The sequence below is a fragment of the Nomascus leucogenys genome, chromosome 8 (genome assembly GCF_006542625.1).
Source record: "Nomascus leucogenys isolate Asia chromosome 8, Asia_NLE_v1, whole genome shotgun sequence".
In the NCBI taxonomy this organism is placed as follows: Eukaryota; Metazoa; Chordata; class Mammalia; order Primates; family Hylobatidae; genus Nomascus; species Nomascus leucogenys.
In genome coordinates this window covers 106942044-106958110 of record NC_044388.1, presented here as the reverse complement: position 1 = coordinate 106958110, position 16067 = coordinate 106942044, and the positions used below count along the sequence as shown (strand labels likewise).

At 44.4% G+C, this 16067-nt stretch overlaps 1 protein-coding gene across 2 annotated transcripts in view; it reads right to left on the bottom strand.

Annotated features, from left to right (window-relative positions):
* Positions 1-16067, bottom strand: part of ABL1 (ABL proto-oncogene 1, non-receptor tyrosine kinase) — a 168566-nt gene that overhangs the window by 49134 nt on the left and 103365 nt on the right. The window contains exon 1 of one of the 2 annotated variants that reach the window (XM_030818047.1): positions 1961-2646. The exons of the other annotated variant lie outside the window; for it this stretch is intronic. Coding sequence (XP_030673907.1) covers positions 1961-2039 — 79 coding nt within the window. The 5' untranslated portion in view covers positions 2040-2646. Of the gene's footprint in view, positions 1-1960; positions 2647-16067 lie in introns of those variants that run through there. 2 annotated transcript variants of the gene reach the window in all.

Below are 16067 nucleotides of genomic sequence, written 5' to 3'. Positions count from 1 at the left end.
CTGCAGTTACAAAAGTCCATTCATCCCCGCCTTAGGCACCCATCTGCAAAGTGGAGATGATGATGCCTAACACTAACTCGATACAGATGTAAATGAGAATGTGCTCAGAATTTTGAGCAACTTGGAAAAAATAAGCGATGTATTAACTAAGATGATTTGGACTGCTCAGACGTCAACTTTTAGGGACAAATAAACCAGCTCCACCCTCCAAACGCTAGGCTCTGCGAGCCCACTCCACCTAGGTTAGCCTTCTCTGGGCCATTCAGCCCCCTGGAATCCCAGAGACAGAAGAGGAGTGAGGTACCCAAACTGTGGCAAGAAGGGCAAACAGGTTTCACCCACATCACTAGTGTGTGCTGCATATGTGACTCCAAGCAGGCCTTCTGGGTAGAGTCAGAGGTTAAGGAAAGAAAAATAGGTTAGAAAATTAATGAGGCCTCTGTTTATTTCTCCTGCTTTTTTAAAAAGAAAAACATGGCATTCTAGCAGAAATCCTACTTGATCTAAAGTGAGCTTCATATTTCTACTCTTTTTTTTTTTTTTTTTGAGACCGAGTCTTGCTCTGTCGCCCAGGCTGGAGTGCAGTGGCGCGATCTTGGCTCACTGCAACCTCCGCCTGCCGGGTTCAAGCAATTCTCCTGCCTCAGCCTCCCGAGTAGCTGGGATTACAGGCGTGTACCACCACGCCTGGCTAATTTTTTGTATTTTTAGTAGAAATAGGGTTTCACCATGTTGGCCAGGCTGTTCTGGAAATCCTGACCTCAAATGATCCACCCGTCTCCGCCTCCCAAAGTGTTGGGATTACAGGCGCGAGCCACCACCGCGCCCGGCCACATTTTTAATCTTATATTAAGTCTTAATTGAAAACAACAGAGAAGTCCAAGTGCCACTCCATCTCTGAAGCACAGATAGCCTTTCTGCTGAAGGCAATGGTCTGGGACCACCAGTCTCAAATCAGATCAATTCCATACCTACCTAGAAGCTACGAAAGTGAAGACCCATAACCCTTAATTTACTTTTTTTCCATTTATAAAACTAAAGACTACAACAGGAAAGAAAAATAAAATAAAACAGATGTAATTAGAGAAGGAGAGTAGGTAGAAAGCACACAAAAGTGAAGCCCTCCTGGCCCTGAGCTTCACTTAAGGAACCGAACATGACACCCCAGCACTCTGGGGGACTCCTTGGCAACGCCTTCTTAAATGGGCTCTCCTCCCCTAAAAAGACAGCGAACTCCTAAGACCTCTTCGTGGTCTGCAGATAAGCTGGGGGTGGGGGAGATGGAAAGATCACTCGAAATTCTGTATCCATAAATGGTAGAGTGGTGCTCCTTGTGTACATGATGCTTAATGGAAATCGCATGTTTTCACAAACACGGGTCGATCTTTTTAACACACAGTCCCAATTAACGGTGGAAATTTCACAACGTGGGATCCCAGGGATGTTAAGGCCTATCGAGTTCGCTTTCTCAAACTTTCTGGGGGGAGCCCGCAGTGTGGGGCCCCGGACGCCGCCGTCACCATCCGGCGCGGCTCTCCCGGAGCTGGCGCCGGGGCTGGGGGCCACACTCCGCCGGCGGCGCCTAGGGGCCATCGCGAGAAACAGAAAGAGACAGAGAGAGAGAAAGAGAAAAAGAGAGAGACAAGAGAAGAGAAGAAGAGAAGAGAGACAGAGAGAGACAGCGAGAAAGGGAGAAGGGAAGAGAAGAGAAGGGAAGGGAAGGGAAGGGAAGGGAAGGGAAGGGAAGGGAAGGAAGGGAAGGGAAGGGAAGGGAAGGGAAGAGAAGACAAGGGAAGGGAAGGGAAGAGAAGAGAAGAGAGAGAAGAGGGAAGAAAGAAGAAAAAGAAAAGATCCGGGGAGGGCGCAGGCGGCAGCGCGCGGGCGGCGAGGCCTACGAAGGGCCCAGCAGCAGCGGGAGGGCGCGCGGCTACTCAGCCCAACCCGTGCGACCCGGGCTTACCTTCCAGATAACAGCTGGAGGACGAGGACAGCCCCTTCTTGGATTTGCAGCCCACCAGCTTCAGGCAGATCTCCAACATTTTCCCGCGCCAGCGACGTCGGGGGCCGGAGCCCCTCTCCCAGCTCGGTCCGCGGGCCCGGCTCAGGCCCGGCTCGGCCCGCGCGCCCCCCCGGGCGCCCCCGGCCCCGCCAGGCCGCCCTCACCGCCGCCCCGCGCGCCCGCGCCTGCCCATGGCCGCGGCCGCGTCTCCGCCTGGCCGGGACGCGCCTCTTAACAAAGGGCCCGGAGAGGGCGCCCGCCAGGCCCGCCCCCGCCCCGCCGCCGCCTGCGCCTTAACCCCCTCCTGGCCGCGCCCGTCCGCACCCAGGGGCCCCCGGCGTTCCAGAGGCCGAGCCCGGCCCAAAGTCACCGCCGCTTTCCAAAGCCAACCAGGGCCAATGGCGATCCTCGCAGGGGGAAGGCCCCGCGCGGCCCGCGGAGGTCTTTCTCCGCCTGGAAGCGCCGTCCCGGCCCCGGCGGGGAGGGTGCAGGCCTGCTCCACTCCACTTTAGAAGCCGCGCGCAACTCCACCGCGGCCTGGGGCGTCTCCAACCCGCACCGCTTTTGGCGAGTTTCCCAGTGCGCGGTGCCAGGCAAACCCTCTGACCCGAGAACGCTGGTGAAAATGCAAATTCCTCTGCAGTTACCAATACTAACTGGTCTCATTTCTACTCAACGCGCGTCCTGTGATTAAGGCTGAGGCAGTGGGTGTCTGGGGAGGAAGTCAGAGCTGGCACCCACAGGACAACCACACGGGCGCACGACACCCCGGTCAGGCCGCACATCCAGACCAGGATGTGAGGTCAGGCTGCGAACAGACGGGTGTGAGTTCAGAGTGAGAGGACTTAGTCCCCACAATGAGAATTTTCGGAGGCAGGGTCTGAACCTCTTCTCTGATTCATTTTCTTTAACAGAGAACCTTTCCCCTTCCTTTGGCCGAGTGCCACGGGGCGAGGGTGGGGGGACCATTGTTTAAAATCCATTTCATTCAATTATTTTAAACTCTTTTTTGGACTGACCACAGACAATGTTATAAAGTAGCAACAATCAATCGTGTTACTGGCGCACACCCAGAAATCTAGGTCAGAGGGAAACAATTAAGGAACCCAATGGCACCAAATAATTCAGTAAAATCAGGTAAGTTCCCCTCATGACAGGAAAAGGAATTTATTTCATTTATTTCTTTCATAAATGGTGCTAATCACAAAACTGTAAAGGGGGAAGTTTAGTCTACATCTTCTAGCCATGAAGAGTAAGAGCTGACATGTATTGAGCTCTTCCTATGTGCCATGTTACCTTCATTACTGTACTGCATCTGCGCAATGATCCTGTGAGGAAACAGATTATCCCAATTCTTCAGGTTTAAAAACAAAAACAAACAAACAAACAAACAAAAACCCACAGATGCTCAGAGAAGTCAAACACCTTGCCCACAGCTGGTAACAGGTGGAGATGGACTCAACCCAGGTCTGCCTGGCTCCAAGGATCAGGCTCCTGACCAGTGGATGATGTTGACCCTTCACATCAAGAATAAATTCCAAGTGGATTAAAGCACTGGATATCTTTGGTCAAATAACTAGCATTGTCATTATATGTTTCAGAGAAAGCCTTGGTTATGAGACCCTAGCTACTTTCTAGCCTATCCTGTAATGACAAAAACCCGGATGTCTTCAGTACATCAGGAATGGCTAAATAACAAGATCTTCACTTGGCTCTGCCAAAAACAGCACATAAAAACTCCAATTGGACTGGATGTAACTAGTGTATATCACAGGGGTTCTCGGCCAGGATGTCATTAACTTTCCACATGTGTCCTGCCAAATTCTGATCAACATACAACATGTATTTTTACTGCGATTGAATGGACCTACTGCTAGAGTCGTGGTACCAGATCGGGCCTCATGAGCATCCAAGAGGGTACCATCAGGGAAGTTTGCAGCTCCCATCATCTGGAGATGCAGGACTACAGGGCCCCTAGGGGATGGGTGCAGTGACTCTGGATGCTTTCTAGGATCTGGGAGGCGCTGTCATTCTGCTGGACAGCCTGCATGTGGTGACTGCTAACATGTTTAGTGTTGTCTTGAATCTTTTGACCTCTACACGTAATGCCAAAAATAACACTCAAAAGGGTGCCACCAGTACCAACAAGTGAAAAAATACAGTATCTGTCTGTTTTGTTGCCCTTTTGGAAAGTTCAGGGGCCTGGATCAGACTATAATAAAGTCTGTCATTATATAGCATTTCATATTAAAGGGCCATATTCAAATTGGCGGCTTAATGCCAAGAATTACAAATTATTACGCATTTTGGAAATTCTAGCCATATCCTTGAATACTGTCTGTTAATACAGGCCCAGATATTTGCTTGTCTTGTGCTGTACTTTATATTAGTATATAAGTTTATTTTTAAGCTAATTATTATTACTAATATTCTGCTCTTGAGTCTAAAATGATCTTATCCTCTTAAATCCTCTTAAAATGAATAATGCTTTTAAACTGTACCCAAATCTTTTTAATTTTAGTTATAAAACCATACATCAACAGATCTAACAAAATAATGAATTAGTGGCAATGGATACTGAGAAAACTGCCAAACTACACTACCGCATCAAACCTGGCCTATTCTTTCCATATCCAGCTTTTGACACTTTTGAAACTCACTTGCAAGATACGAAGAGCGTTCTGTTACAAGCAAATAAAGGAGAGCTTCAATCTTCTTACCAGAAGAACACCCCAAGAAGGATTCCATCTAATCAGCCTAAGACCTAAAAGCCATTAGCTAAAAAGACGTTTTAAAAAGAAAGAAAGGGAAAAGGAAAGAAATTAAAGACTGTGAACTAACTTGTTTGCTATGTTGCATTAGTTTAGGAAGAAATACACTTTTAATGTGCATGTAATATGTGCCAGGCACTCTTAAGCCTCACAGCAACCTAATGATTTTGTATAGTTTAATTCCATTTCACAAGTAAGAAAACTGACTGGAGGGAGAGGGGGAAGTATTCTGTCCAAATTCACACAGCCAGGAGGTAGTAAGGTAGGAAGGTCTTGAACTTTGTAAAATGGCAGAAAATTTCCAATTTAAGTGAAAGGTGGATAATATGAGAAAGATCAGAAGATGAAATAAATAACATTAACTGTTGGGAAAACATGTCTTAGGAGAAAATAATTCAGGGAACTAGACCTATTTAAGATTTTTTTTTTTAGACGGTGAAAACCTGTCTCTACTAAAAGTACAAAAAAATTATCTGGGTGTGGTGGTGGGCACCTGTAATCCCAGCTACTCAGGAGACTGAGGCAGAGAATTGCTTGAACCTGGGAGGCGGAGGTTGCAGTGAGCAGAGATCGCGCCACCACACTCCAGCCTGTGCGACAGAGCGAGACTCCATCTCAAAAAAAAAAAAAAAAAAAATATATATATATATATATATATATATATATATATATATATAAAGAAGGAAAGGATAAAATCCCCAATTACATTAAAGCATGGGATCTGAACAATGTTTCTAAAAGCATAATCCATGGACAATCTATTTTGAATAATGTGGGGCTTGCTTAAAATGCAGAGCCTTGGTTTCTAGTCTAGAATCATAATATGTGCCATGGGCTGGATCTGAAGCTCCCAGATTATCTGTATGCATATGTAAGATGGAAATCCACTGTTTGGGGGCCAGGCACAGTAGCTCACGCCTGTAATCCCAGTACTTTGGGAGGCCAAGGTGGGCGGATCACCTGAGGTCAGGAGTTCAAGACCAGCCTGGCCAACATGGGGAAATCCCGTCTCTACTAAAAATTAGCCAGGCATGGTGGTGCACACCTGTAATCCCAGCCACTCAAGAGGCTGAGGCAGGAGAATTGCTTGAACCTGGGAGGTGGAGGTTGCAGTGTGCCAAGATTGCGCCACTGCACTCTAGCCTGGGCAACAGAGCAAGACTACGTTTCAAAAAAAGAAAAAAAGAAAAGAAATCCGCTGTTTTGGAAGAGGGAAGAGTTGCTTATTTTCACTGGGAATAGGACGAACAGGAATGGATATTTCTAAAATTTAATTCATTTGAAAGCAATTTCTGAATTTAAGATATGCATAACTCTAGAACAAGTTACCAAAAGAGGACTCTTTTTGGATGATTAGAGGAGAGAGACTGAATTTTTTTTTTAATTTGGAATTTAGTCCTATTAAGAAAAAGTTGGGCAGGCAACCACCATAGAAATGCATCAAGGGAAGGAGGCAGGATTCAGGATGTGGATGCTCCACCTCTCAGCAGCAAGACTGGGTGTGAGTGCAGGTGGAACAGAGACAGATGAACCTGACAGGAGGCCTGGCTTGGGACCCCAGGACCGGATGACCCCAGGTCTGGCTGACCCCTTCACTGTTTCCATCATAGCTGGTAGCTTTAGGGGGGGACTTGAGGAATGTGCACATTATTTCACATGCAAACGCCAACAAAGCCCACTTTCTCTGATTCACCAAACATTGTCCAGTGAGAGCCTGCCAGGTCCTCTAGCTCTGTGGGTCCAGTGTATGTCCAACTAAGATAGGTTAAAAAATCATTTCCGTCATACCAGTTTTTGCCACTGTATAGGGACACGTGCATCCCTTCAAGTCTCACATTTTTTCAATCGGATAGCACTACCTGCTGGTCACGAGTTATGTGTCACAAACGCTAGCGCTGAGTCTCAGATCTGCCACTCACTGTGGGGCCATGGGCAACGACTTCACCTCTCAGAGCCTCAATTTTCTCATCAAAAGTGGGAGGTAGTCATAAGAGCAGTTATCTCACAGGGTTATTATGAAGATTAGGAATCACGTAGGGAGAGTGCCCAAAGCACAGAAGGTGCTCAATAAACAGTAGCTATTGTTATTTCCAAAAGAGGCCTATTCCTGCATTAGGTCTGTGTTCCTGCCTACATCTTACTGGGACTCAGGCAAGAGCTCAAATTAACAAACATGCTATATGAAAATGATTCCAGAAAGCAGTCTGGAGGTTTTCCAAGGGACCAGGAAGTCAATTTATTTTATGAAGAGAAAGAAACACTAGCTATGAGGTAGGAGTAGCAACTAAGGTTCAAATGTAACAGAGAGCCCCACCTTTCATCCTAAAGCAAAGGTTTGCAACCACAGCTTCAGCAAAACACAAACCCCACACCCCCGCATCTTGAATGGGGGCCTAATTCAGACCCATGATTTCACGCACAGGCTGCACGGATGACTGTCCTTCAAATGACACTGATTTTTCTGTTAGTCCTTTTGGTATTTCCAGGCTATAATTCTCAGCTGGGGACCAAATCTGAACTGCCTTAGAGTAAATCCGCTTTCTAGAAAATCTCATTACAGTAAGACTTTACTATATTTTTATAATTAACAAGTCTAAACCTAACTGTTAAACATTTTTCTCTAGAAGGAGAAAATTAATAGTATTAGTATGCTCATTTTTTAAAATTAATTTTTCTTTTTAATCAAAGTAATATACATAACATGGTTAAAACTCAAACAGTACTAAAAGTCTTGTAAAAAAGGCTCAAAATAGTCTTGTAAAAATATGGTAATAAAAAACAGCAATCCCATTCCCCTGTATGTTTCCCCAGAGACAGCCTCCTTCAGATTTTTAGCTAATAACATCATCTTGCTCTTTCTGAATTCATTAGACTTATCCATTATCTATTAACTTATGACAGCAGTATCATTCTATCACCATCCATAACCCCCCCAAAACAATAAAATCACAATTTGGGGGATAAATCAATAGTCAGTGTTTACATTACTAGGATGATATAAATATTGTTCACTGCTTAGCCAATAATATACTATGAATATTTCCTTTATTATACAACTTTGTTTATCCTAGAGATATTGCCTTGTTTTCGTTTAATTAGTCTTCTATATACCTATTACCATTTTCCCTCAAATACTTCAAAGATCTGTCAAACATCTAGTGATATTTTTTCCAATCACTAAAACATTTCAAATATTCTCAGTTCTACTTATTATGATGTATTTATTTATTTATTTTTTGAGACGGAGTCTCCCAGGCTGGAGTGCAGTGGCATGCTCTCCTCTCACTGCAGGCTCCGCCTCCCGGGTTCACCACGCCATTCTCCTGCTTCAGCCTCCCGAGTAGCTGGGACTACAGGCACCTGCCACCACGCCTTGCTAGTTTTTTTTGTATTTTTAGTAGAGACGGGGTTTCACTTTGTTACACCAGGATGGTCTCGATCTCCTGACCTCATGATCCGCCCGCCTTGGCCTCCCAAAGTGCTGTGATTACAGGAGTGAGCCACTGTGCCCGGCCCCTAATTTTTGTATTTTTAGTAGAGACGGGGTTTCACTGTGTTACATCAGGATGGTCTTGATCTCCTGACCTCGTGATCCGCCCGCCTTGGCCTCCCAAAGTGCTGGGATTACAGGCGTGAGCAACCGTGCCTGGCCTCAGTTCTACTTATTGACTGACTTCTTCATTTTGCTGGAATTCATCATCCAGTAGCTTCACAGAGGTGGGGAGGGAGGGTGCATGTCTAAAAAAATATCTTTCTTCTATCTTGACAGTTTGTCTGGGTATAAAATTCTAGGTTGAAAATAATTTTCCCAAATGAATTTTGAAGGCATTTACCTACTACTGTCTAGTTTCCAGTAAGTATTGTTTAGAGATGCAATCCCATTCTGGTTCCTGACTCCTTAAGATGACTTGCTTTTTATCTCTTTGGAAACTTTTAGGATCTTCTAATATTCTTGGTGTTCTGAACTTTCACAATGATATGGCTTGAAGTGAGTCTCTTTCATATATTATTCTGGGCACTCATAAATCCAGAGATTTATGTCATTCCGTTTTGGAAAATACTGACTTCACTAAACTCTGAAATTTTTCCTTACATTTAACGTCTCCTAACTTCTCCTCTATTTGTTTCTTTGTTATTATCATTATTTTTTTCAGTTTTCATTCTGGAATTCCTATAAAAAGGATATTAAAGCCCTGGGATTGAGTTTCTAATTTTCTTTTCTTTTCTTTTTTTTTTTTTTTTTTTTTGAGACAGAGTTTCACTCTTGTTGCTTGCCCAGGCTGGAGTGCAATGGCACAGTCTCGGCTCACTACAACTTCTGCCTCCTGGGTTCAAGCGATTCTCCTGTCTCAGCCTCCCGAGAGTTTCTAATTTTCTTACCTGTTCTCTGTTATAGTTCTCTCAATAGTCCATGTCATTGTCTTTATGTTCTATTAGGTTGGTGCAAAAGTAATCAAGGTTTTTGTCATTAAAATGGCAAAAGCCCCAATTACTTTTGTACCAACCCAATACATTCTGAGACAATTTTCCACATCTTCTGTTGGATTTTAAATTTGGGCTATAATGTTTTTAATATTAAACAATTCATTCTTGCTGGGCGTGGTGGCTCATGCCTATAATTCTAGCCCTTTGGGAGGCTGAGGTAGGAGGATCACTTGAGCCCAGGAGTTCAAGACCAGCCTGGGCAACATAGTGAGACCCCATCTCTCTACAAAAAATTTAAAAATTAGCCAGGTATGGTGGTGCATGCCTGTAGTCCCAGTTGCTTGGGGGGCTGAGGCAGGTTGGGGCTGCAATGAGCTGTGATCTTGCCACTGCACTCCAGCCTGGGTGACAAAGAGAGACCATGTCTCAAAAAAAGAAAAGAAAAAATAAATAAAAGAAAAATAATTCATTTTTATTCTTATTCTGATTGTTGTTGTTTTTAAAAACATCCTGTTTTCTGAAATTTGCAATCTCTCTCTCCAAGGATAGCAAAGAATAGTTCTTTTTCTTTAAGCAGTATTTGTGGGAAATGCATAGCTTTATTTTATTTATTTATTTATTTATTATTTTTGAGACAGAGTCTTACTCTGTCACCCAGGCTGGAATGCAGCGGTGCAATCTTGGCTCACTGCAACCTACGCCTCCCAGGTTCAAGCAATTCTCCTGCCTCAGCCTCCCAATAGCTGGGAATACAGGTGCCTGCCACCATGTTTGGTTAATTTTTGTATTTTTAGTGGAGATGGGGTTTCACTATGTTGGCCAGGCTGGTCTCAAATTCCTGACCGCAGGTGAACTGCCCACCTCAGCCTCCCAAAGTGTTGGGATTACAGGCATGAGTCATGGTGCCCAAGCTGAATAGTTCTTTTAAACTCTTCTTCTGTTGCTTGCATTGTCTTTATTTCTACCAAGTTCCTGTTTTCTGCTATTTTTTTACCCTTTATCTATTAATATCAGGTTAGAGACTTTCCTCTAATGCCTAGAGAAATTTGGCGGGCCACTCACACTCTATCAATGAGCAATTAAAAAGATGACTGTTAGCTTTGTATATGTGGAAGGGGCACAGCCACTGGTAAGCTTCAGTGAAAGGAGATGGTAAACTTGCTTTTTCAAGAGAATCCCTAAATGTTGGTATCTGTAGGGCTTTTCTCTAGGGTCATTCAACTTCTTCTCCCTAGAAAAGAATATTTCAATCTCTTCCTTATTAGGCCCCTGGCTAGCAGGTATTAGAAGAGGGCTGGGAATCTTACTATTCAGTATGTAGACTTTTAAAAAATCTGCTCTTTGCCCACTCCACTATTTTCAGCCAATGGCCTACCCAGACCCATGTTGGGGGTCAGGCTCCTGAGTCCAGAGCCTCTACAGGGCATTTCTTTTTTTTTTTTTCTTTTTTTCTCTGAGGCGGAGTCTTGCTCTGTTGCCCAGGCGCCATCTCGGCTCACTGCAAGCTCCGCCTTCAGGGTTCATGCCATTCTCCTGCCTCAGTCTCCCGAGTAGCTGGGACTACAGGCGCCCGCCACCCCGCCCGGCTAATTTTTTGTATTTTTAGTAGAGATGGGGTTTCACTGTGTTAGCCAGGATGGTCTCCATCTCCTGACCTCGTGATCTGCCTGCCTCGGCCTCCCAAAGTGCTGGGATTACAGGCGTGAGCCACCACACCGGGCTGGGCATTTCTCAATATAATGCCTCTGGTCTCCTGTAGGTGGTTAGGAGAGGCGGTCATCTGACTATATGGGGCTGGGAGGGGTTTGAAGAATCTAAATCCTCCTTTTACAGGCTTTTAATTGATCCCCTTGATTTCAGCTTCAGGCCTCATCCCCTGCTTTCTGTGGTATTAATGTCTCTAATTTCTGAGCTTTCCGCAGATTCTTACAGGCAAACCAGCTCACTCTTAATCAAGGTCTCTCTCCGAAAAGGGTTTGGCATCCTTGGTTCTGCTAAATCTATTACCACTCTCTTTGCCTTTCTTATCCCCTACTGTCTCCTTTGGGCTCCTTTAGTCCTTACACATCTTCACTTTAAAAATACATATATTTTTTGGCCAGGCGTGGTGGCTCATGCCTGTAATGCCAGCACTTTGGGAGGCCAAGGCGGGTAGATCACTTGAGCTCAAGAGTTTGAGACCAGCCTGGTCAACATGGCGAAACCCCATCTCTACAAAATATACAAAAATTTGCTGGGCGTGGTGCTGTGTGCCTGAATCCCAGCTACTCAGGAGGCTTAGGCAGGAGAATCGCCTGAACCCAGGAGGTGGAGGTTGCAGTGAGCCGAGATTGTGCTCACTCTGTCTCAGAAAAAAAAAAAAAAAAGAAATCTTTTTATTGTCATTTTAAGAATTTATTTTCCCCATATTGCATTTCAAACAACTGTGACACAGATAGGTTATACGACTCGCACTAGGTCACATAGCAAGTTAGTGGCAGAGCAAGGAAAACCTCTATCTTCAAACTCCCTTGTTAGATCCCTTTCCCGTTACATGACACCTACTAGGTACCCATGACAGACAAGTTTTAGGACCCTAGGCTGAAAAACTAAAATTTGTTGCAAACTATAGGTTTTAAATCTTAATTTCGCTAATGGTGAAGAAATAACAAAACTCTAAATTCTTAAATCCAGTTACAACACTGTACCTTAAGGTTTAATTATAAACAGAAATATTATTAAGCAAAAATGGTTTGGGATATTCTTATTAAACTCTAAGTGCTTGAATTCAACTTAAAGAGATTTTGCCATGTTTTCATGAGATGTCTGTGTCCCTTTACCTTTTTACCAAATAATTTTATTTTAAATCACTAAGTCTTGTTTTTAATCTGAATATTGAAGATTAAGATATCTATAAAACAAATACATCAAAAATAGCAATGTTACAGCTCTGTTGCAATCGAAAGTAGCAATGCTGCAAAGACCCTAAAGCCGTCAAATTATTATCTGTGTGATAAGATTTATGATGAGGTAAACTCAGCCAAGTAGGAGGAACTGATAAAAGAAAAGCCCAAGCCCTGGTTATTGACAAGCTCCTTTTGTTTAAAATGTTGTTAACTTTGAATTGGTAAACCAATGGTTAATATTTTCCTCTCTTTCTCTAAGACTAAAAGAATCTGCGAAAGCAGCAGAGCAGGCCTAGGAGATCACGTTACATTTGGGGGTGGGGGAAGAAGGCAGCTGGAGGGGAGTGTAGAGAGAAGAGCTAAAAGGGAAAGAAAACAAGTTGTCTAAACCTCCCCACAGTGTAAAACCCAGCAGGGATTAGGAGGTAGTGGAGGAGCCAGTGTTTATCCAAGTTATCTCTGGGGCAGTTGGAATTGGCTATAAAAGTATAGTCTCCTCCGGTACGAAGATCCTGTCAGCAGCCTAGAGCTGTACCCCACGAAAGCAAAGTTCTTGGTAATTGTTACCAAGGCTTGAAACCCTAGAAATGAAATACTAAAGGGGAGTTAATGTTTATTTCTTCAAACCATTCAGTACCAATTTGTTTTGTTGTCAAGGTTTTCAACACACACAAAGGACAAATGGAACCAGAAGATTTCTTCCCTCTGCTTGTTAGAAATGACTGCTGTCCTTAGAGGAGCAATGGGATCTCTAAACGGAACTGCTCTTTTTCTTCCTTAAAGTGACAGACGTGGCATATTAATCCAGAACTACATATTAACTGAACAAGAGCAGCTACAGTTAACCTTGGAGAAACTGTTCACTAAGTGGCACTGTGGTGATGGCAGGAAAGGGCTAGCTCAGTGGCCATGCAGCCACTTGAAAACAAAACAGCAGAGTTTTGCTTCCAAAGGCAACCTGGTAAAAGCTGTCCTCCTTGTTTGCCACCCCTCCTACGGGCTGGTGCATAAGATCTATATTCTTTACAGCAACACCAAAATCAAATTTAATGTCTAAGTTATTTTCATATTCCCTAAGTGTGGTGGTTAACTGTATGTGTCGGCTTGACTAGGCCCCCAGGATGCCCAGATATTAAATGTTATTTCCAGGTGTGTCTGTGAGGGTGTTTCTAGAAGAGATTAGTATTTGAATTGGTGAACTGCCTAAGCAGATGGCCCTCCCCACTTTGGCTGGGCATCCTCCAGTCCATTGAGGGCCTGATTACAACAAAAAGAAGAAAAAGGAAGGTTGGATTTACCCTCCCTCTGCCTGACTGCTTGAGCTGGGACATGGATCTTCTCCTGCCCTCAGCCCTCTGGGTTCTCAGACCTTCAGACTGGAATCCACATCACTGGCCCTCAGCTCTCAGGCCTTCAAACTACACCAGTGGCTTTCCTGGGTCTCCTTCTGGCAGACAGCAGACTGTGGGACTTCTTAGGCTCCATCATCTCACGAGCCAATACCTTATAATCAATCTCTTCAAAAGATACACTTTTAGGATATCTATTCCGATAGACAGACCCTATTGTTTCCCGTGTCTCTGGAGGGAACTGTAATACACTAGGCAATCATCAGTCGTATTTATAGTTATTTCATATGACAAATGTTCTGGTGTAATTCAACAGTAAAATTAACTCCTCAATAACACTTAGGCCAACAATTGCATATCAACTAGACTTTCTTTGATGAAAATGAACAGGAATCCCACACAGGACCCTGCAATCCCAACACTGGCTCTCGACATCTGTTTTTTCTCCTGCCTTCAACCCCTAAGTTTTAGGCCTTAACCCCTCAGTTGTAGATGGGACACATCACCCCAGAATAAAGACTCCATTTCCCAGTCTCTCTTGTGGCCAGGCACTGCCACATGACTAAGCGATGGTATGTGGGCAAAAGTGCTGTGTAAGACTTCTGGGTCAGGTTCTTCAAAGCAACAGGCATGCACTCCCTTTCCTCTTTCTGGTGTCCACTGCCTGCGAGGGGCCATGGCAGCTGGCGTGGGCATTTTGGATCCTGAGGTAGAAGCTGTGCCTTACAGAGTAAGGGACAGGAGGTGTCTGACCCTGAGGAGCCATCGTGCCCCTCCAGGACTGCGACTGTCAGCCAGTTACAGAGAGAAGCATCTCGCTTGTTTGAATCGCTCCTATTTTGGGTCTGTAACAGCCATTTAGTCCTTATGGTAATAATGTTAAAAGGTCAGTTCTAACTCGCATTAACCTAAGAATTCCCCAAATCAATCTTTTGTTTTCTTTCTCCATTGAAAACTGTTAATAGAAGGAGAGGTGTTTGAAACAGTCCTATAATCTTTAGAAAATTGAAGAGTGACCCAAATCATCCCCATGAAACACGCAGCCCAGTGTCCAGCTCCTAAAAAACATTCAAATATTAAACATTATTATGATTACTATTAACTGTCCATTTTCCTTTCTATAAACTCGCACTGGTGTAAGGAAGATAAAAAGCTACATGTGCTATCATATACCTGATAAAGAACTTGGAAGGCCGGGCACGGTGGCCATAATCCCAGCACTTTGGGAGGCCGAGGTGGGAGGATCACGAGGTCAGTAGTTCGAGATCAGTCTGGCCAAGACGGTGAAATCCCATCTTTACTAAAAATACAAAAATTAGCTGGGCGTGGTGGCATACACCTGTAGTCCCAGCTACTTGGGATGCTGAGGTAGAAGAATCGCTTGAACCCAGGAGGCAGAGGTTGTAGTGAGCTGAGATCGTGCCACTGTACTCCACCCTGAGCGACAGAGCGAGATTCCGTCTCAAAAAAAAAAAAAGAACTTGTACCCACAATACAGAGAACTCTTACCACTCAATAATAAGACAGTGAACAAACTTAATAAAAAAAAATAGGCAAAAGATTTGAATTGACAGGTCACCAAAGATGAAATACAAATGGCTAATAAGCATATAAAAAGATGTTCAGTATCATTAGTCATTCAAGAAATGGAAACTAAAATCACGAGATGCTGCTTCACACCCATTCCAATAGCTATAATCAAAAGACAGACAACCCCTGGTACACTGGTGTGTGCCTATAGCCCCAGCTACTAGGGAGGATCACTTGAGCCCAGGAGTTTGAGGCCAGCCTGAACAACATAGCAAGACCCTGTCTCTTAAAAAAAAGAAAGCAGGGGCAGGGATAGGTGGGCAGACAAAACCAACTATTGGCAAGGACGTGGAGAAACTAGAACACTCACACATTGCTGGTGGGAATGTAAATGGTACAGTCACTTTAGGAAATAGTTTGGCAGTTTCTTAAAAAGTTAAACATAAACTATAAGACAGCAAATCAGCCGGTCGCGGTGGCTCACGCCTGTAATCCCAACACTTTGGGAGGCCAAGGTGGGTGGATCACCTGAGGTCAGGAGTTTGAGACCAGCCTGACCAACATGGTGAAACCTCGTCTCTACTAAAAATACAAAATTTGCCAGGCGTGGTGGCTCACGCCTGTAATGCCAGCACTTTGGGAGGCCGAGGCAGGCAGATCACGAGGTCAGGAGAGCGAGACCATCCGGCTAACACAGTGAAACCCCATCTCTACTAAAAATACAAAAACAAAATTAGCCAGGGGTGGTGGCGGGTGCCTGTAGCCCCAGCTACTTGGGAGGCTGAGGTGGGAGAATGGCATGAACCCGGGAGGCAGAGCTTGCAGTGAGCTGAGATCGCGCACTGCACTCCAGCCTGGATGACAGAGCGAGACTCTGTCTCAAAAAAAAAAAAAAAAAAAAAAAAAAAAAAAAAAAAAAAATAGCCAGGCATGGTGGCGCATGCCTGTAATCCCAGCTACTTGGGAGACTGAGGCAGGAGAATCGCTTGAACCAGGGAGGTGGAAATTGCAGTGAGCCGAGATGGCACCATTGCACTCCAGCCCGGGCAACAAGAGCAAAACTCCGTCTCAAAAAAAAAAAAAAAGACTCAGCAATTTTACTTCTAGA